Source organism: Myotis nattereri (assembly GCF_964212035.1).
Source record: "Myotis nattereri genome assembly, chromosome: 13".
Lineage (NCBI taxonomy): Eukaryota > Metazoa > Chordata > Mammalia > Chiroptera > Vespertilionidae > Myotis > Myotis nattereri.
Genome location: NC_138088.1, coordinates 54,945,795 through 54,968,905, shown reverse-complemented (window position 1 = coordinate 54,968,905; position 23,111 = coordinate 54,945,795). Strand labels below are relative to the sequence as shown.

At 41.0% G+C, this 23,111-nt stretch overlaps 1 protein-coding gene across 1 annotated transcript in view; it reads left to right on the top strand.

Moving 5' to 3' along the window:
• Positions 1-5,573: 5,573 nt before the first annotated feature.
• Positions 5,574-23,111, top strand: part of RAB11FIP2 (RAB11 family interacting protein 2) — a 34,273-nt gene continuing 16,735 nt past the window's right edge. Inside the window, exons 1-3 of the mRNA XM_081104379.1 lie at positions 5,574-6,074; positions 11,331-11,773; positions 12,677-13,145. Coding sequence (XP_080960505.1) covers positions 5,725-6,074; positions 11,331-11,773; positions 12,677-13,145 — 1,262 coding nt within the window. The 5' untranslated portion in view covers positions 5,574-5,724. The remainder of the gene's footprint in view (positions 6,075-11,330; positions 11,774-12,676; positions 13,146-23,111) is intronic.

The window sequence follows — 23,111 nt, the reverse complement described above, 5'->3', positions numbered from 1 at the left end:
TGAATTTTGAACCCTTTATTTCATTTCAGCTGAGAAGTAGAATGCATTTTGTTGCTAAAGGAAGCTTGACCCTGAAATTTGAACCACGGCCTGGTTGGTCCCTGGTCCTTGATGCATGCATGCAAAACAAATCTTCACAGTCCTGACATAGCAGATCGCTTTGGTCTATCCAGCGGTTTCTTAGTCATTTGCACACCTTTCGGGGGAAGGTGAAATTCTCAGAGGTTTTTCTGGTGCCTCTCTGATGACAGGAGGCTCAGGGAGTTGCCTCAGGCCGTCTCTGCCTAGAGTCCCCTGACCTGCTAGTCAGCTGCTTCTGTTGCTGCTCCAAACCAGCATGGTACATGGCACCGGAAGCTGTAGGATCTTGCTCACTTTTAAGGTACCTCCTGGGAAACAAGATATCTGTATATCCCATTGTGTGCTCCCCACCCAAAGTCTGGTTTCTTTCCATCACCAAATATTTGACCTCCTTTACTCTTTTCAACCTCCTCCTGCCTCCCCCCGCCCCCCGAAAAATCATCTCTTGCTTCATATAGTATATTGTCTGTTCTGCATAGTCAGTCAGTTTCGACCCATCACGTGTTTATCTACTTAGCTATCAAGTTCCTATTTATCCTTTGCATGTTCATTATCTTATCAAGTTTAGTTGCATTTGACAAAGTTTGAATGGTGGTCAACTAGAATTTTCTTGCTTTTAAATCCGTTAGCTCACCGTTTCAAGCAAACGTTGAGCCTAGAGGAAAAGGTGTGAATGCTAAGAGATACACATTCAATAGATACAGGCTTAAAACCCATGATAAAATTTCACACGTGTAAAACCTACAAAATGCCTTTTCATCTATTGTGCTAGACTCTACAGCAAATGTCTCCTAAGTGTCCTTGGTAGCTTGAGGTGGTGTGGGAACCTTGGTATCCTGAACGGAAGCTGAACGTTTTCCACAAGTGACAGCCTACGGAGAATCCAGTGATGTCAAAGGTGGCATTTCTTTGCAATGTATACATTGAAATACATGTCATTCCTTCAGTGTGTAGTTGACGGATGTTGAGCCCCCGTTCAGGTTGTTGCTTCTGTGAGTGTACCATGAGCTGCAAACTAGATCAATTGTCATTTGCATGTCTCTGTGCTTTCACAGAGGCTGCGATGATCATGCTGAAAGCCAAGTGAAGTACAAGAGTTGTTCAACGGATAGAAGGATTTGGCTTCCAGGTTTCCTACCTCATCCGGATGGGAGCAATCCGGAAGGGGGAGAGTCCGCCTCACAGCCTTCCTTCATTCTTTGTGAGGGGCCAGGAAAAATACGATGGTAATGTTTGTGTTGGCTTCAGCTTCCTCTCTTTCAAATTGCATGAAATTACGATATTAAAGAAATTAGCATGAGGGGAGCAATCAGCAAATGTTAGCTATTATTTAATAACTAGAGGCCCGTTGCACGAAGAGATTTGTGCAATAGGCCTTCCTTCCCCTGGCTGCCGGCACCGGTTTTGCTCCGGCACCCGGGACCCAGGCCTTCGCTCCGGCCTCAGTGGAGAAGCCAAGCCTCTTCAGTCTTCAGTCATCTTCAGTCTTCGCTCTGTGCCTGCATATGCAAATTAACTGCCATTTTTGTTGGGTTAATTTGTATACTCATCCTGATTGGCTGGTGGGCATAGCGGAGTGACACCAATTTGCATGTTTCTCTTTTATTAGTGTAGATGTTTAAAATAGTGATAACATGCTTAAAATTAGAGTGGGACATGGGAGTTAGAAAACACTGATTAGTCACCAAATGTTTGATTCCAGATCTTATGTAGCTTCCATGATTTTCACTCTGAGCCAAGGATATAGTGGACTCAACTGACCTGTTTTTACTCTCTTAATACAACTAATTAAAAAAAAACAACAACCCACTTTCTTATAGGAAATCACTTCCCTTTTACAATACAATCCTGAATTGTATTTAGCTCTTTTGCTGTTGTTGATTTGCTTCCCTAGGGCCAAAATATACTATTTTCTTTTTCTGGCTTGCAAACATTAATTCATAACTCCTGATCTTGCCAGAGAGTAACACTAAACAATTTTGGCTCTGGCCAGGTTTTAGGAAAACTGAGAAGAAATGTAGGTGTTACAGGAAGAGACATAATTCCAGTTGGTCAGCTCTTGCCTTTAGAGGATTCCCTAAATTGTGGTGCAGCATGTTATGGTGTTGCTGTGAACCAGCACTGCCAACTTCCACCCCAGAGATGGCTACATTTCAGAGATGAGTGAAACGATACTTGTAAACAGGTTTATAATCATTAATCAAGCTTACCAAACAATGTGAGCTCTTTAGAAGCACACATCCTCTATTGTAACTAATTGCCGATTGTTTATTTAATTACAACCTTTCATAGAGACATGAAGACTTGTAAAATGCAATTGATAAAAATTCCCCACTTAACTAAATTTGTTTTTATGATGCTTATTGTGTTTTTGTAGGTTTCAAGTATCAAAAGATTTCTCTCTGGGGATCCTGGTTGAAATTCCACCACTTGACTATTCCAATGCACGCCCTAAAAATTAAAAATTCCTAAAGAAGATTTTTCATTAAAATTGACAACTGCCCACTCTGGGATCCAGATGCTATACTCACGATACGATGATTTTTGTTCTGTTTGCCATACATGGCCTTTTCAGATACTGTCTCTTGATGATGGAAAATTCTGCCTCTCTCTGTACATTTTTATGGTAAACTTTTATTAGAATGGCCTAAAACCAGGTCTTTCCATTCTTGATGGTGTCTAGCTCAGGGTTATTCAAGTTTGGTTTCCGGAAGATCTTGGTAGTAAAAATTAATCAAATGTCCCTTTTTGAAGTGCCTACTTCATGCAGGACTCACACCAGCCACTGTGTGTAAACAGCACTAAAAATTCCAATACGAAAGGAAATTTACAAACACCAGTGGGTCCCTGAAAGAATATGCTGGAATCTGGGTGGTCTTTGAGGTCTGTGTTGTTTTCCTTTAAAGTCAAGGACTAGGACTTGACTTTAAGATTTAAATAATGTAAATATGACCCCCGCTTATCCCCCCAAGGTTTTTAAACTATCTGGTTGCTTTTCTGTCACACATAGTACACTGGACCCTCACATACCTTCATTCAAAAAATATTTAATGAAAAGACCCTTGGCTTTTAGAGCTTTAAGTACTGCAGCTAGTAATCTGTAGATATGATGATACTAAAAAGAAAAAAAACAAAAACCATGGAGAACATAAATGTCTTCCTTAAATGAAAAACTTTTAAATGGCACCTGAAGATAATGAGCACAATACCTGATATTTTTATGGCCATTTTAAATTGGAAAGTTGTATGTACATCTATCACATTGTTTTACTCTCAAAATTAGTCAAAGAAAGAAAAAGCATTGTCCTTCAACAAACCGAGTGCCTGCTGCTTGCTAGCTCTGTGAAGTGATGATCCCGGGTACACAAGGCAACCCAAAGGACTTAGAATTTCCTTGGGAAAATAAGACATGAATGGAAATAAAAACAATAAAGGTAGCCCTAACCGGTTTGGCTCAGTGGGTAGAGCATGGACCTGTGGACTGAAGGGTCTCAGGTTGGATACCAGTCAAGAGCATGTACCTTGGTTGCTGGCACATCCCCAGTAGGGGGTGTGCAGGAGTCAGCTGATTGATGTTTCTAACTCTCTATCCCTCTCCCTTCCTCTCTGTAAAAAATCAATAAAATGTATATTTTTTAAAAAACAATAAAGGTAGTATAAAAAAGTTGTAATTGAGAAATAGGGGGGCAAAGGGAGATATAGAATTATGTGCCATACTATGCTAGGAAACATACATTATCTCAGAATATTCCTCCCAATTCTGCACTAGCTGTTTTGTCTAAATCTAAATTTCTTGCCTCAGGAAGCGTAGTGGCCACCAGGAGCTGTATCCTGACTTTCTGGCAGAGCTAAGACATCAAGCAAGGCTCCTGACTCATCAGCCATTACCCACAGATCAGGCTGGTGTGGGAAAAGCACCTTGTTAACATATCCCCATTTTCATTCCAGCAGGGGTGGGGGGCGCACCAGGCCTTGCCCTCAGGAGCAGCTAAGGCAGTTGTCTGTGCTTTGGTGAAGGAGGCTGTTGGCTTTTCTCAGTTGATGGTATGTGACCAGAATGGTCTCTGGGCTGGAGTTCAGAAACCGCACGGTCTACCAGGCTTCGTGTCCCAAGGGGTCCTGTTGACGTTGAGTCCACAGAGTCGCAATGGAGTCTTAGACAGGAGTTTTCTTACCCATAAAGAAACGGAGGCTCGGGGCGGGAAAGTGACTGGACCAAGACAGATGACATAGACAGGTGGTGGCCGGAAACAGGTCTGAGGACTCCAGCCCAAAGCCGCCGTTATCTTTATTAATCCCTGTGTTATTTTGGGATCCATCTGCTTCCCTCTCTCCCTTTCCTTGTGTGTGTGTGTGTATGTCGGGGGGGGGGGGGGGGGAGGGGGGGAGGGTGTCATTCCAGGCAATTAACAGCCTTTTCTGTTTCTCAAAAGAAGAAGAGGGGATAAAGGGGTGAGAAAACTAAACTGTGTTTTCAGTCAACGAAGGGGATTGATTCATTCCATCCCTGCTTATGGAGGCCGGCTCTGTGCCAGGCACAAGGTATCCAGGATACATACAGCAAAGACAGCTTCCAGAGATGGACGCGGGGTCTCCCTAGATGTGGCCGGGCTCTCACGAGCGGCCCCCGCCGGCCGGGGTCGGCCCCCACGTCCCCAGAGCCCAGCGCGGTGCCAGGCAGCGGGGAACCCCACCAGGGAGCATCCAGCCCGGGCAGGGAGCTGGCTTCGAGCGCCCTCGGTCGCCATGGCAACCAGGGAGGTGCTGACCCCCGACCCCGCGGCCCCGCCCCGTCGCGTTCCCGAGCGCAGCGTGGAGAAAGGCAACCCGGAAGTGCCGCCGCCACCACCTCCGCCGCCCGTCCGCTGCCAGGAGCCGCCGGCCCCGCCAGGCCAGGCCGAGCCCGGTGCCTGCCGCCCCGCAGCCCGCGGCCCGCCGGCGCCCGGGCGGCCGCATCCCTGCCCCAGGCCCCGCTCCACCCGCCCGCGGCCCGCCCCGCCTCGCCCCGCCCGGGAGGAGGAGCCGAGCGCGGGGAGGCGGAGGGAGCGGCTGGCGAGAGGGAGCGAGGCCGCGCGGGCCGCGGGCGGTTCGTATTACCGGGGTCGGAGGAGGAGCCCGGCGGGCCCGCGGGCCAGCCCGGGGCGGGCGGGAGGCACGGAGGGAGCGCGGGCGGCCTGACCCGAGGAGGCGGGCGGGGGCCGGGGGCTGCGGATCGGGGCGGGCGCGCTCTCGTGTGCGGGGCGGGGGCGCCCTCCCACCTCCGCAGCCCTCCGCCCGCGCCCCGGCGGCCAGGCCTCACCTGCCCGCAGGCCCGGGCGCCGCCCGCCGCCGCCGCCGCCGCCGCCGAGGGCTCGTCCCTGGGGCCGGCGGGGCGTGAAGGTGCGGCCGCGAGCGCGGGGCCGGTCGGCGAGGCCAGGTGATGGTGGGCCCCTGTGTCTGTGAGGACAGGGGACCCCGAGAGCGGCCGCGCCCCCGCCCCTGGGCTGCCCCGGGGAGGGAGGCCCGCTGACATCAGCCCCCGGGAAGCTGGCCCGGGCCCGTTCGGTGCCCTGAGGATGCGGTGATTGGGACCCGCTCCCCCCCCCCCCCCCCGGAGGGGCGCCGCCTGCGCTGGGGACCTGGGTGCCGGGGACGGGCGGCAGGATGCTGTCCGAGCAAGCCCAGAAGTGGTTCCCGACCCACGTGCAGGTCACGGTGCTGCAGGCCCGAGACCTGAGGCCGAAAGGCAAAAGTGGCACCAATGACACGTACACGATCATTCAGCTGGGCAAGGAGAAGTACTCCACCTCCGTGGCCGAGAAAAGCCTGCAGCCCGTCTGGAAGGAAGAGGCCTCCTTCGAGCTCCCCGGCTTGCTGGTGCAGGGGAGCCCGGACAAGTACATTCTGGCCCTCACAGTGATGCACAGGTCCCTGGTGGGGCTGGATAAGTTCTTAGGGCAGGTGGCAGTCAACCTCAATGACATCTTTGAGGACAAACAGAGGAGGAAAACAGAGTAAGTTGTGTCGTTTATTTGGAATTTGGGGGAGCTTCGCCGTGTCTTCCTTACGGGTTTTCTGTCCTTGGAAATTGTTGGTGCGATCTGGGGCACTGGTTTTAGGACTGTACGACCCAGTTTCAAGCGCCGTAGTGGCATGACTTGGAAGTAAAAATAGCCCTTGGGAAGAAACAGTTTTTAAATGGCGCCTTCGGGTGGTCCCTTTCCGCTCATTTGGGCGAAGTGTTCATCTTAAATGACTGAGTATGTTGCACTGGGTTGTAAGTATAAGAAGACTGGGTCCCAGTGTTGACCGGCTAACACAACACGTGGGTAAATTGTTGTCTTTCAACATTACACACTTCCGGGAGATGGAATAGCAGAGAACTAAACCTGCCAATATAATGGCAGATTATCTGTGTCGAACTCTGAAGCTGCTAAAAGATAAACGATCAGATTTAGAACTCAGTATGTCATTTCAACATTATAATCACAGTGGCCTTTATTTGAGCGCAACTGTTTTTTTTTTTTTATAGTAAGAACATCTTAGTGGTGCCTAAAGCCGTTCAAAGAGAAAAAACATCCTCAACTTGAACACACTAACATTTTCCTTTGAATTTCCAAAACATGGGAGCTGCTGTATCACTTCAGAATTAGTTATGCAAAACCAGCGTGTTTAGATCATATTAAATGTCATATTGGGGACAATGATTACATTCTTGTGATGAAATGATGTAGTGACACCTTCCATGAAAATGTGGCTTTTGAGCTAAGGCTAAATATATCCTAATTTAAAAAGCCATAATGTAAGTTAACACTGGGATGTTATGTCTTACATTGAAAAATAGTATGTTTTCAGAGATAGGTATACTTACCCCTTCCTCAAACATAACTTTTCTGTTCTGAGAGAACATTGTAACTGATGGAATTAATGAGAGATCAATATAGGTTGAATTTATGAGAGGAATTGAAATTTAACAAAATAGCCTTGCTGTTTATTTCAGTGATAACTGAAATTGACGCTTTTAGAAACTTTCATAATGGTAACTTTCTTGACACTTACGTTAATTTCTTATTTTAAAGCAACCAACTCTTGTTTTTGCCTATGCGTTTCTTCCTGCAAGCTTTTCTTGATTGGAATTTTTATTTTTATTTAAAAAAGTTTTCCAGCAGAACTTGACCTAAGATTTGATGCACAGGGTAAAAGGGTGGAGAGATAAGAAATACTAGGCATATAAGACAAACAAAGGTAAATATTTAGATTAGTTAAGGATATGAAAACATTGTGAGAGAAAGGGTATTTAAAAGCATAAGGTTGAGTATATATCAATGATTTTAATAAAACTGTTTGATACCTACAAAGTGGCATTTCGTTTCCTCTGAGGGATTTATCAAATTTAAATTGAAAATGGATAATTATCAAATAGTTTGTTTCAAATTACCAGTTTTGGATGACACTATGTAATATTCAAAGTGTTCTGAGTGTAAACTTGTAAGTATATTGTAACTTCAGATTTCATACTGCATTGATAGTACTTCTGCTGCGATGAATGATGTATTACAGGCCTTCCTCAAATGTAAATTTGCCAAGTGAAAGTAGGCCCAACTGTGAACCCAGAGATGCAGAGGATGAAACAAGCTTTTAAAGTTTCTCCTTGTTTTACTCCTTATTTTTGGCAACATCACAATTATAAAACATTTCGCTGTAAACAGTCATATTGTAGTCTCCCTATAGAAATTCTCTATTGGCTACTATATAAAATTGGTTAGAACTTTGTTGGGGGAAATGCTTTAAAATGTTATCAACAAGGCTTGCGATGTTATTGCATTCGAAGTGATTTTCATGTTATTAAATCCCTAACATTTTCTTTCTTTGTGGATAAACAGGGACTACATATTAGATGAGGTATCTTTATTGGTAATATTTCTAGATTTTTAATATATTTAATAGTTTCCTTTTGCAGCACAGCTGTGCATGTGGCACAGTAAGAGACAGACTTGAGTTGCTGGTGTATTGCAAGAAAGATCTTTAATATTCTGCACATTGCTGAACCTTGTCAGCGTATTCCCAAGTGCTTTTTAGAAAACTGGTATGAATGATGAAGGTTACCAGCTGAGTTAGAAGACCCATGAAACTGCTGGGTGTGACACTTTTTACTCTTGACACTGAAGACAAGTATTTACAGCTTGTCTTCCAGTTGTGTCATGATAGGCAAAGAAGTGTGATAGCTAAAACTATTATTTTACTTACTTTTATACCTTGAAGTTAAATACCTTTTTTTTTTTTTTTTTTTAAGGAGGGTTGGGGGAAGGGGCCTGTGCCTGTACACTTTGAGCGGAGCATGGAAAAAGAACTGTACCTCCCCCTTTCATGGGTGTCTGGGTTGGTTCTGGCACAAGATTTAAGGAAATAATACAATGTTTAATAATAGAATGGTAAAATTGTTCCTGCTGTTATGTAATATCTATTGATTTTTTTTTTTTTTTACGACAGAAGTACAGAAGTGGGTGATGTTGATTTTTTTTTTTTTTTTATGCTCGTGAAAGTAATAACAATCAGAGTCCCCAGAGTTAGGTATGACTCAGACATATGCCGATTTTAGGACTTTTGAGTGTGTCTCCGCAGTGCACCTGCGCCCTGGCCTCTGGCACCCTGACTGCCAATCCTGTCCCATTTCTGACCACACAGCACCAATTGCTTGGGAATAGTTCCCACATGTGTGGTGGTTTTTGAACGTGGACCTGTGCCCGCTAAGAATTGAACAGAGGCCATATACAGTTTAAAGCCAGCACTCACGAGGTGAAAAAAATCAGCCATTAATCCACTAAGCCCCGAATGCTGTGTCTTCATTTTATCTGTTTGAAGCCTGGGAAAACAAGTTTTATCTCTGGGGCGATTTTTGAAGGTCTCATTAAGACTTCCCTTTCAAAACAAAGCACCTACAGTTATTTGTCATGCCTCTATTTTAAATTAGTATATTTAAATTCTTAGCAGTATTTTGTGGAGGGGATAGGAGGAGGCCGGGGAATACTGTATTTACAGATTGTATTCAAGCACTGACTTGCTTTATTCTTTAAAGCTCATGTAAGTCTTTAGTGTTCCCTACAAAAAAGCAAAACAATGCAGAACCCACACATATGCACACACAGTGTATTATAGCTTGGTTGTTTTAAAATACCATTCTAGAAATAATTCAGTTGACATTTATGTAGTGCAAGTTGAGCTGAGCTGCCTTCATGAAGCTTACACTCGGGTGTAGGATGCCTTGCCTTCTTTGGCTGTCAATCTCCTGATTAAATAGAGTGCCCGTAACATATGGCCAGCTGTGCATTTAATCTCATTAACATACATGGTTCATCAAATATGGAAGAACTTCTGTTTTCATGCAGATGTTATTCATCAGCCTTGGATATTTTCTTTATTGACTTTAACTTGACATTGGAAGTTACTTACATTCTCTGTGCCTCATTTTCCTCATCTCTGCAATAAGGATATTAAAGTAGAAGATTTATTTGTCTTATTTGTAAAATTCTATGAGTTTTGATTACCTTTACCCCCTTTCATGTATTGGGTTATTGTTTCACTTTTTTCTCAGTTTCTTTGACTTGTTACACATGTGGAAATCCTACATGCTTGGTTTGTTTTTGGTTTGTTTTTGGTATATTTCTAACAAAGTGTACTCACCTATTTTCTGTAAAGTCTGAGATGTTACTGAGTATTTCTGCAGTGTCATTCATCAGAAGTGTTTCTCCCCCATTGAAAATGATTCTGTTTTCCAAATTCTAAGTGAGTAACTGGGTATCTAACCTTTTCTCATTTCCAGACTTTTCGAGTGCCCAAGTTTGTGTTCAAGGTTCTGTATTCCACAGAGCTTATTGCTGTCAGTTCTAGCCTCTACATCTTCAGATTTTGCCATTTGCCTCAGATAAAGGATTTTTCTCAGTTTAGGGTATCCGGTTGGTGCTTCCTATTATGAAATATTCTTTTATTTTAAAAGTTGCCTGTTTGGGTGCAGCTAGATCTTAATTGGCTGAATTGCTTCAAGTTAATTAAGAAAATATTTCTCTTGCATGTTACTTGCTAAAGTGTAGCTGGGATGTAGGTTCTGTGCCAGCTTCTCTCCTGCCTGGAAAGACCAGTCTTCCTCGTGCTGTACAGTAAATACACCTTCTTCTGGCATATCCTGTTAGTAACAGTGAGAGAGAGCACTAATGTAAAATTAGACCAGAGCGCCTTTGTAGCTAAGAAAATTTGTTACACTTGATTAGAGCTGTGTTTAAATAATAACCCGTCTGCAGGAATGGATATTGTGCTCCATTGTTAAGTAATGTGAAAACATTGTAGAAACTTTTCTAGACTGGATTTTGCAGGTTTTTGGCTGTTTGCCCTATAGAATGATCACTGTGACACTGACAACTGGAGACTTTCTCATGGGTAAAACTACTATTGAACAAAAGCAAAATAAACTTTGTTTCTGATACATTTTAACAGTGGGCAATGTCACACGGCAGAGTGAAGAATAGCATAAGATTTGGCTCCAATTAAAATAATTTTTATTCAGTATTGTCACAGTAGCAATAGTAAATGAAACAAAGATTCTAACAGGAAGCATTTAAGCTTTCTATTTTCTTCAGAAACTCTTTATAAGATTTATTACTATTTGTCACTTCCTGCATTTTATTCATTTTGCATTTTTTACTCAGGAGAAGGCTGTGATCCGTTTTATTTTCATCGAAATTACATCATATGCAATTTTCATGATTAATAAACCACATGTAGTGGACTCCAGTATTAACAAAATTATTTTAATAGTTTTTATGGAAGAAATTTGGCGATGGAACTGTTTATTACTTTATTAAAAATGTGGCCATTTATGATTTTTATAGTGCCTCAAATGGTTTGTATCAATGAATTCTTTCAAAGTCAGTACTTGAGTGTCTTTTAATTTTAAAAAATGTTTTTAGGCCTTTAGCAACACTTACCCAGATGGAAACATAACAGCTGTCATAGGTAAGAATTTTTTTATGTGAATGATTTTCAAATCATGAAAGAAAAGTTTATCTGACATCCTCAAACTTACTGGAAACCTACTTCTTCAGTATACATCACATCCAGAGATAGTGGTAAGTTTTTAAAAACTGAACAGTGAGTGAAAACAGTAGTACTTTGTCGGACAGAATACCTTCATGTGCTTTACCCGAGAAGATATTTGTATGTAGCCACGCTTGATGTCTTCATTACATGTTACAACCCAGTTTTTCCTTCTCTTTAAGGTGGTTTAGATTAGAATCCAAACAAGGAAAAAGAGCCAAAAACAGGGGTGAGATAAAGGTCAATATTCAATTCATGAGGAACAATATGACAGCAAGTATGTTTGACTTATCAATGAAGGATAAAACAAGATCTCCTTTTGCAAAATTAAAAGATAAGATGAAAGGTAGAAAAAATGATGGGACATTTTCTGATACGTCTTCTGCAATCATTCCAAGTTCTCACATGGCGGATGCCAATTCTGAGTTTTCAAGTGGTGAAGTACAGATGAAATCTAAACCAAAAAAGCCTTTCCTCCTGGGTCCTCAGCGCCTCTCCTCAGCGCACTCCATGTCTGACTTAACCAGGGCCCACGTGTCTTCTGAGAAACTGAAGCCTGGCACCATGGGCCAAACGCATCTTCTTGGACGCCAGATAGAGTCCTTTGGAGCAGTGCCAGAAGGTGGTAGGTGACATATTCTTCCTGAGGGTAATACCCTTCTTAGTTTTTTAAAGTTTCACTTCTAAAATTAAAAAATAAAAATTACAGTTTCTTGGTAGTATTTTCTAAATTTAGTGATCAAATATTTATTGAATACCTACTATCCTCAAAATTGGTAAGTTTATTAAGGACAGAGCTTGTCTGCATTCAGTATTAGATGATGCTAAAAAAAAAAAAGCGAGTCCCAGTCACTTTTCATGGCCTGGCTTCTTTTTTTTAAATAATTTTTTTTTTATTGGTTGAATGATTTCAGAGAAAGAGGGGGGAGAGGGGAGAGAAACAGGGAAACATTGATTTGTTGTTCCGCTTGTTTATGCATTTATTGGTTGAATCTTGTATGTGCCCTGATGGGGGATCAAGCCCGAAACCTTGGTGTGCAGGGACAACCCTCTAACCGACTGAGCTACCGGCCAGGGCTTGGCTTAATTTTTTTCTGTTGCTTCTCCTGTCTGGGAAACCTGAAGCATAAATGAATATTCCATTTAATCAGAACGTTTCTAGAAAAAAACCTATGTTCAGAAGTAAGCAAGTAAATTTAATACTAATGATGAAAAAAAAAAGTCTTTGAGAATTTATGGCACTATCCTGCCAAGTACAACCTCTAGCTTTGACATTATAGTCTGTTTTTTTTTCTTTCTGAGGTGAGTAAATTCCTGATTGTCTAGCAATATACTAATTATCATTAGCCTACATACTCCAGCTTGCTATACCATAGCATTTTAGGCTTGTTTTCTTTGGTTATTTTAAAGGTTAACTCTTTAAATAGCTAATTGCACTCATTCTAAAAGCAGCAGTGTGCACACAGAGTGTGTCATAGTGTGATGTAATGTGTGACTGATTATGTACTGACTACAAAATTATCTGCAGGAAGTCTCAAATCTCCACACAGAAGAACATTAAGCTTTGATACTTCTAAAATGAACCAACCCGACCGCAGTGTGGATGAAGGTGCACCGTCTTTCGGAAGACAACATGACCCATTTACAAATGTGACGGCTTCATTACCCCAGAAATTTGCAACACTGCCAAGGAAGAAAAATCCATTTGAAGAAAGCAGTGAATCCTGGGATAGCAGCATGACTTTGTTTTCAAAATCAATTGAAGTAAGAAAAGAAAATAAAAGAGAGAAAAGGGAGAAAGTTAGCCTGTTTGAAAGAGTGACGGGAAAGAAAGATAGCAGAAGGTCTGATAAACTCAACAATGGGGCAGCCGATAGCCCCAGTGACTTGAAATCACCTAATGCGTTTAGTGAAAATCGTCAGGACTATTTTGATTATGAGTCGACTAATCCGTTTACAACAAAATTCAGGGCTTCAAATATAATGCCATCTTCAAGGTAAGCTTACCATGGGGTAAGTTGTGCTGTTTGAGAAATATTGTACTTGAAAGTATCAAATACCCCTTTTAAAAATACTTGAATATTCTAAATTCCTTTTATTTAACTTGAAAAAATATTTATCTTATTTTTCTAATTAATTATGGAGTCAGACAATGTTGCAAACATCTTTGGATTTGAACTTTTTATCTTAGAAGGATGAAAGATTCTGATTCCTTACCCTACTTTATTTGTACTTAGTGGGCCAATAGCAGCCCATGGGCTATCCCGTAAGAAATACTGGCTCAGGTATTAATGGTTTTCATAGTAGGTGTTAACTGTCCTCATCAAATTGCTGTGTAGAAGTAGTTTTATTTGTGAATGTTTATTGGGATTCAGGGACCCTTGTTGGGCACTATAAATAGGTCAGAAAATATCTATATAATCATTTATAGTCGTAGAAATAATCACTATCATAAAGATTAGATTTGCAAAATCTGAGTTCTCAGTTGTGTAATGGTACTTTTCCCATTTCTTAGTGCAAGTTGGAACTATACACATTTAAGATTATGGATTTTGCAGAAGAGAAAGATGGAATAGCCAATTAAGGAACCTCGAACAAAGAATAAGATGAATTTATTGTGATTTGAAGCAGTTACCATAGAAGTGCACGGTAGAATGTTTGCCATGTAACAGAAGGTTTTCCTCCAGGCACTAATGTATACAGACCTCAGTGGGAATCCTGGCTTAGCAGCTCTATGACCTCTGTAAACCTCAGCATCCCCACCTTTGAAACGAAGAAAATAATTCCTACCTGGTAGGATTGAGTGATAATAAATGATAAAGTATAAGGTACAAAGCCAGGCCCCAAATAGGGAACCCGTAAATGGTGGCTGCTGTGTTGTATATTCTGTTGTGTGATATTTTATTTAAACAATGCTTAATTTTGTCCCACTATAAATATAAACTATAGCATTGACAGTTAACCCCTTAGACCAGTGGTTCTCAACCTTCCTAATGCCGCGACCCTTTAATACAGTTCCTCATGTTGTGGTGACCCCCAACCATAAAATTATTTTCGTTGCAACTTCATAACTATAATTTTGTTACTGTTATGAATCGTAATGTAAATATCTGAGACGCAGGATGTATTTTCATTGTGACAAATTGAACATAATTAAAGCATAGTGATTAATCACAGAAACAATATGTAATTATATATTTGTTTTCTGATGGTCTTAGGCGACCCCTGTGAAAGGGGCGTTCGACCCCCAAAGGGGTCACGACCCACAGGTTGAGAACCGCTGCCTTAGACTGTGCTCTCCCACCTCTCTATATATAATCTAACGATTCATTGAAACATGCATTTAAACCTTTCAGAAGGAAGTGTGTATTTCTTTTATTTTCTTTCAGTAATGGGTATTTGCTGTGGCTTTAGAAGGTCTTGGTCAGTTTTCTTTATAGACTATAGAAAAAAGAAATTTATTTTTATCTTATGGCATTAATATTTTAATAAGGAGTCCATAGTTTTGATATGCTATTCTTAAATATTTTATTTTGGGATTTTACATAGTGTACTTTACATATTGCATTAAGTCCTAAATTATGGGGGTAAATAGGAATCCATTTGCATTTTTCCGCTTCCTTTACTAACCTTTTTTTGAAGACAACTGTCTAAGATAACTTAGAGATTGGGTAGTTTATATTATTTTAGAGTCAAAGAAAATGGGAAATGGTAGGAAAATAATGTTTTAAAATTATGGCAGCATATGGGAAAATAGGTACCCTCAAAGCTACACTGGCCCTACACTTTGGCTATTATTATGTGGATGGCCATTGGTTTTAAAAGTGAGTGTGGCATTTTGCCAGATTTAGGCTTTGTTTTTGGGTTACTTCAATATTAATGCATTTTCTGTACAAATTAGAGCTGTTTCATGTTATATGTACAAAGTGATTGCAAGCATATAAAAAACAATAGATTTTAAAACCTTAAGACTTCCTCTTTTTTATATTCTCTTATCTTCCTATTCTGTGAGATGCCAGAATTGAGAACGGAAACATTTGTAAGTTCTTGGGAAGTTACTCTTTTTGTGTCAAAAATCACCTTTGTGGTAAATTTAGAACATTTACAATGAAGTAGCTCTAATTAATAAGATTGATATAAACAGATCGAGTGCATGCCATTCCCATTGTGGGGGAAGCAGCTTTTCCTCCTATGGAATTTGGGAGGATATGGTGGAGGCAGTTTTGCCTTTACAAAACAGCGGGTGCCTGTTTATCGTCCAGTATCATCCCTCAGTTAGAGGGGACATTTTACATTTCTCACACTAGCATCTACAGCAAGTGCCTTTTGAAGCTATAGACTCCCATCACTGGGACGCATGCTGTGCATTTTTCCCAGCAGTGCTAAGTAGATCTCTACTGAGTTTCCTGGGCTCCTGTGACTGAGGCTTGTGGGAATGGGGACGGAGTTAAGGGTAAGATCTGTAGCCGTGGCGCTGAGTTTGTTCTCTGGATCGGCTGGCTTACCTGTGATGGCAGGTGCACGAGGACTGTGTTGTTTCCCTCTGAGTGAGTAATGCCATTACAACAGGAGAAGCTTCTTTATGCCAGACATTTCTGAAGTACCGAGAATCACTTCCTTAGAAGTTCGCGTTTTCATTTCTTAGTGTCAGTAAAATCCACCTGAAGAAATCACTTTGTAAATCACAGAAATTCTGCATTTTGCTTCTGTTTCTGGAATAGATCCCAGGGCCTTGCAAGAACTGATAAGAAAATGAGTTAGGGTTTTTGTGAGGTTACTTCAACAGAGAACAGGGCTCTTTGAACCCCTTTCCCTGAGGTGACTCAGTCTCCATCCTCTTCAGGCCCTTCTTGGAGGCCCCTCCTCCTGGAGGGAGGTAGTGAACCTGCAATGCAGAATTTTCCTTTATGTCTAACTTGCCCTGGCATCACGTTGTTCCCTACCAGATCAGTCCCTCTGCCCCCTCCCACCACCATGAACAACTGGGGGGCAGCGCCTGCATTTCATTCATTTTTCTGCCCTTAATCTCCAGCATGACGCTTGGTAGGTAGTAGGTGTTAGGAAAACATTTTTGAATAACTGAACATAGAACAGACCGATTTCCTAAAAGGCTACTTCCATTCCCGGAGTCTGCTTGGTGCTCAGTGTGGGCTGCGAGGATCTTTCTGATAGGCTGAAAACGGATCCATAAAGGCAGATGTGTGCATTTGTATGCACAGCACAACATTAAAAATCTAAGAATTTCTAAGGACTATTGAAATTTAATATTCATACCCTAAATAGCACATTTCTGGAGCTTATCAGGAACTCTGGATTAGTTAGGATAGGTTATCCCCTGTAATAAACATCCCCAGATGTCAGTGGCTAATCACAGTAGACGTTCATTGTTCATTGTTGTCACAACCTAATTCACTAAGATGGGGATGATAGGTGGGTGCTCTGCTCCATACAGTCATTCAGGAGCCAGGCTCCTCATTGTGACGCCCTCCTTTCATACATGACCTCCAGGGTCATGCAGCAGGGAGAGAGAGTGGAGGATCACATGTGGGACATCTTTATGTGCCAGGCCTGGCAGTGGTGTGCATTGTTCCCATATGTCCCATTGGCCAGAGCTCAGTCCTGGCCCAACCTCAGTACAACCAGTTAAGAGATCCGGTTTAGCTATGACTCTGAGGAAACTGTATTGGGTGTGGGGAGTTCACAGTACTGTTTGCTGCGGATGCCAGTTCTAAGAAGCCTGCATGCTAACACTTGGCATGCTGCAAAACTTGTACTACATGCACAGATACGCGAAAGTACAGTTGGAATTATCAGCTTATTACTGACATTCAGTTGTTTGTGTTTTAAAATTGCTTCTACTCTTGCTTTTTAATTATAAATCACAGGTAGTTTAGCGTCATCAGTATTAACTAATTTGGAGTATAATTAACCCTACAGTTTGTAAAGCCCTACTTTTTTGCATCAGCAGTATATTGTTTTCCAAAAACAAATACACCTAGATGTTTGTGATACCATTTTCAATAATGTGTTCACACCCATTTTTTTCTTTAACACTGGGCTGTTTTTCCACTGAAAAGGGGAAGTGGGTGGTGAGTTCACCAAAGCACATCCCAGATATATATATATATATATATATATATATATATATATATATATATATATATACACACACACACACACACACACACACTAAAGGCCTGGTGAATGAAATTCATGCACTGGGGGGTGGGGAGGTGGGGAGTAGGGTCCCCTCAGGCCAGCTTGCACCATCTCACAATCCAGGACCCCTCAGGGGATATCTGACTGCCGAACATCCCTCTCACAATCCAGGACCGCTGGCTCCTAACCACTCGCCTGCCTGCCTTATCCCCTTACCACTCGCCTGCCTGCCTGATCACCCCAAACCCCTCTGCCTGCCTGCCTGATCACCCCTAACTGCCTCTGCCTTGGCCCCCGCTCACCGAAGCTTTGTCCAGAATGACATCTGATCTAATTAGCATATTATACTTTTATTATTATAGATATTTTTAAACAGATACACAGATAGACCCCATTACATAGAAGCATGTGACCAAGTTCTGGGTTCTTGAAGAATTAGTGGAAGAGATGTACAGCATTTCCAGGACTTGTCCACGAACACCTCCTCCACACTCTTCCACATTGTCTCTCTTTCTCTGTACTTAGGCTGGGGGTTGGCAAACAAGACTCAGGGCCCCATTCTGGCTTGCTACCTGTTTCTGTGAATAACATTTTCTTGGAGCACATTTCACCCAGTTGTTTATGGCTACTCTTATGCTAGTTGAGTAGTATAGACTGTTAGGCATGCATATTTATTAAAAATATTTATTTATTTTTAACAGAAATAGTTTCTTGAACCCTGTGCTAGCAGAATGGAAATCTTTGAGAAGGGCAGATTGATAAGATAGGAGCAAGCTGCGTCCCTGAATGCATGGAAGGCCACTAACCAAGCACACCCATTGTGTCTTACCTGAATGATGAACTCTCAGAGTATTAAATTACTGTAATTTTTATTTATTTATTTATTATAGCACTTAGCATTATTATTATTTGGCACTTAGGGCACAGGAGTCGTAGTACCTTTTGTTCTGTTCAAGAAAGCCTCCTTCAAAAAAGCTAAGAACCCACTCATTTGCAACACCAAACTCTGCTTTCTGTTTTTCAAGGCTTATTGTATTTTAGGCTTTTCTCAATTGTGCAACTTTTCTTTTACTATTTGTCCTCTCTGTTCTTGGGAAGTTAATTTTCTTACCTCTCTATCCTGAGGCCCTTAAACATTCCCTCCCATCTCCATTCTTTGGCTCAGCGGTAGAATGTACTCTTAACCCACCTGAATGTCCTAAGCCTGTCTATCCCTGATGCTAAAAACTCTTCAATGCCTTTACTTTTTTCTTGATCAGCAATGTGATGTTTCCCTTCTGGATTTCTGCTGATCCAGGAGGACATAATTGCTGCACCATGTTTGTTGTTTCTGGGTCTTAGTCTTCCTAACTAAGGTATGTAAGCTTCTTCGTTGGGCTGAGTCTTTAGTGCTCATAGAACCTAGAGCAGGGCGTGTCCTCACTGCTAAGCATCAAGAGTTCCTGGGGATTTTTAAAAACTATGATTTGTTGAGCCCTATCTCAGACTGAATTAGAATCTTTAGTGAATGGGTCTGAAATAAAAATCAACATTTTAAAAACTTCCCACTAATTCTCAGGTGTAAACATTGCTGATCTAAATTAAATCATCTATTTCACAAGTACGTAATGATGAATAGGAATCAGGACTTGTGTTTGTATACTCATAGCTGAGCATACAACTTAGTCACATTAGCTTTGCTTGCAGGGTCCTAACTAAGGTAGAGGGCACAGTAAGAAGGTCAGCCTGACGAAACCAGGGAAGTGGGGAGGAGTATGGGCTTTGGCCGAATAGCTAAGGAACATCTGAATTATAGTAGGCATTGAAGGCCGGGCAGAAATTTCCGACTATTAAATACTGATGCCATCTATGGATGAATTATTTCTCAGGATTCAGGAAGGACTGAAGAGCACCTAGTTAAGGGAATTAATTAATATAGGAGAAAATTGGTTGTGTAGATCTTCTGAAATTTAAATAATGTAGTTAATAATATAGGCATACCGTGAGAGATGAGCTAATATTTGATGTTAGAGGAGCAGCTTATCGGAGAGCTAAATTATGGGAGATATTTTTACCAGATAATTTTGTTTGGGAATATCCTTCTGTTTGTGACTGGCACAAAGAACATTCTTTTCCACCTCATTGTGTTGTGAGTACCATGTAGCAAACTCTTAGTCGCTCTATGATAACTTAGTGGTATGTTTTTTAATATTATTTTAATGTTATTGATTTTATTAGAGCACCTATGCATATATTTCCATTTGCCGTGTTTGCTGTGCAAAAACATATCTTCTAATTGTCATCTGTACAAAAACATATCTTCTACTGATGAACTTAGACCAATCAGTTATTTTTGAGGGCAGTACAGAAATAGTGTCTAAGATCAAGACCTCATATTTATCACTGATATTTTATGATTTTGCATGACAAGTATGCCTTTCGCCTTTGGGATCACGTTGACCTACTTCCCTCTTTCTCTTCTTCCTTTCTTCCTTTTCTTTTTTCCTTCACTAGTCAATTCCTGTCTATGGTTGTATAATATATTTCTTAGAAGCTATAAAAATTGGTTACCTAGACTGTATTTAAATGTGTTTCTAATTTTCACAAATCAAAAAAATCATAGGCTTACATTAAGTAACCATTGTTATGAAGTTATATAGCATGTCCATAAAAAAAATGATGACTGTTTACTGTAGGCTTACATTTTAAAAGTTACAGTAAACAAATGATCCTAAAGAAAAGATGCTATTCTTAGTTTTAAAACCTTCCTTTTTATAATGCTCCTTATGGAGTTTCTTTTCTTGTATAAGTGGAAAGCTCTGTCTTTCGCATAATAAACCTTAAGATGTACAAGATTTATTTTAATAGCAATATTTTTGTTCATATTTGTCTATAATATTGAAGGTAATTTGCCTGACATTCATGGCAGGCTGTAAATCTTTTACACATCTGAAAATTTGTAGCCATATTTATGAGGTAGAAAATAAAAACTTTGAGATGATTTTTTAGATCCATTAATCCATTAATGCCCAGGGATTTACAGAATGTATCTAATGAAGCCGTGACTGGGAACATGAAGTATGCAGTGTGATTAGTTCCCACTAACTAGAACTTTACGTTTAACTCCCCAGATACTACTTGAAACTTTTTTACCCTTTGTGGTCCTAATACTCATTATAATAGTCTCATTAATTGGCACATCTCCCAATGGGTTAATTTGCAGATACCTACCATGCCATCCTTTGGCTAAGTCACTAATGCAAATTGATATTTATAGACCTCAAAATTGAAAACAAAAAAAGCTCTGTAACAAAAAAGACAAACTTTGCTAAGTTGTTATTATTTTGAGCAGAGAGATTGAGATACAGAAAGACTCTGTGAGAGAAGAAAACAAGCCAAAAAAAAAAAAATCCACAAAAACTACTGTAGGCTAATAAACTGATGTGAAAATTTCTCAATTTACAGCGCTTGACAGGTGCTAAAAGAAAAGCATCTTTAATTTTAATGTGTTGTTAGGACCTCTTTAGAGAGACTGTACAAGTTATTAACAAGGTCCTCTGAGACAGGAGACGGGTAATTAACAAGACCTACGGAGATATAGTTTAGGTAATTAACGAGCTCTTAGGCACTGGACACAGGATAACACATAGTGAGTCCCATAGTTAAAGAGAACAAGTTGTTATGATATGATCAAATACAAGATAGAGCATGGAAGTCCTCTTGAGGTTTCTGATAGGAAAGTATTAAAATTATATTCCAGTGACCCCAGCTCACCAAGTTTTGTGTATCAATATGTAATTTTTTTTTTTGGGGGGGTTAACTTTTAATATATTATTTGAGAGGATTATTTCTGTGTCATATCCAACAAACAGGAAAGCTTCTTACATGTAGATTAATAATCTTTGTTAATTGTCATTAGTGAACATGTGTATTTTAAGAATAATACATTGGAAAGACAAAAATTATATGTTTCTTATTTGTTTTGGATATTTATTGTTCTGTTTATTTTTTCATCTCTGGCCTGTTGTCTAAAATTGCCTATTCTAAGCTGACCTTACTTTTCTCATCCATGTGAAAACTGTCAGGATCCAGGCCTGAGAAGAGACTACCCTTCAACACTTTGGTTTTTAACAATACTCACAGATCCTCCAGTCATGCTCCTGTGGTACCTTCAAGTCTGAGACTTGTTCTTCCCAATTTCAAATATTTGATCTAGTTATTTCCTGTGTAAATTTGAAATTGTTGGGGGTGTGAATCGAGTTTTGATTCAGAAAACTCCTACATCAGTAAACCCTTATTATAAACATTTTATATTCTACTAGAGGCCCAGTCCATGAATTCATGCATGTGTGGGGGCCCTCGGTCTGACTGGTGGAGAGTGGGGGTGGGTCTGCAGGAGGTTGGCCAGCTGGCAGGAGGAGGGGCAGTAGGGACTGCAGGAGGTTGGCTGGCTGCAGAAGGTTGGCTATGGGAGCACACTGACCACCAGGGGGCAGCTCCTGCATTGAGCATCTGCCCCCTGGTGGTCAGTACACATCATAGCTACTGGCAGTCATCCGGTCATCCAATCGTAACAGTTGCTTAGGCCAGTGGTTGGCAAACTGCGGCTCACGAGCCACAAGCAGCTCTTTGGACCCTTGAGTGTGCCCACGAAGTTTCAGTCGCACTGTACGTGCACACCCGCACGTGGTATTTTGTGGAAGAGCCACACTCAAGGGGCCGCAGTTTGCCAACCACTGGCTTAGGCTTTTATATATAGAGATAAAGACTAAGTATGTAAAGAAAGCCCTGCAGGCCTTCTGCTTTATTCTCTTGCTTCCTCACATGTGGCTAGGTCAGTCCAGCAACATGATTTTTTCCCCCACCTCAGATTTGGTGATGAGATGATGTTTTCATTTTCATTAGTTTTTAAATATTTACTATATGCATGGAAATCAGAGGTTATGAAGATTGAAATCCTGCTGTTAGAGCTCATAGAAGCAGGAATGTAAATATTAGGTCTGAATTCTCTGCTAAGAACTGGACATGATATAGGTATTGGGGAACCATGGAAGATTTTTAAATTGGATTGTAATGTGATCAAAGTAATATCTTACAGATAGCCCTGTACCATGGGGGATCTGCTGGGGTCAGGAGTGGAAGGAAGAGTGAAGGACTTGGGGCTGAAAACGAGTTAGGAAATTAGTGTGATGGTTGAGGTGAAAGCTGATGGCGGTCCCTTAGCAGTGAGGATGGAAAAGAAGAAAACATCTCTGAGATATTTTTCTGGTCTAAAATAGGACTTAACCATTCTACTTGTGTGTGTATATGTGGAGGGAGGAGAGGGGATTGGTAAAGAAGAAACAATGAGGATTATTCCAGTGATATGTGTCCTCAATTGATGCTCTCCCTGTGGTGAAACACAGCATTGTAGAGATTATTACAGCGATGTCAGGTCTGTAGCCTTTTGAATCAAACTTGGCATTTTAATCTTGATGGCGAGGTTTGAGGTTTTTGTTTTTAATAAGATGTTCTCTTGTTTAGAGGTTGTGTGTGTGTTTTTTTTTTTAGAAATTATGTGTTTTGAGCTGATGGAGACAAGTTAAGCTAACATCAACATGGTAATAGCTCTGGAAAGGTTGATTTTTAATACTGGAAACACACTTTGGCTTCTTTGAACAGAAGAATGCAAATTTCTGTAATCGCTTATGGATTCAATGCATTTAAAGTGTGTTCACCCTCGCATTGTAATTACTGTATGCATTTCTCTCCAGTGGTTTTGGCTGTACTCAGTTCCGTGTTGGACCTCTTTTGTCAGTTTCTCACTAAGAGAATGACTTCTGTTT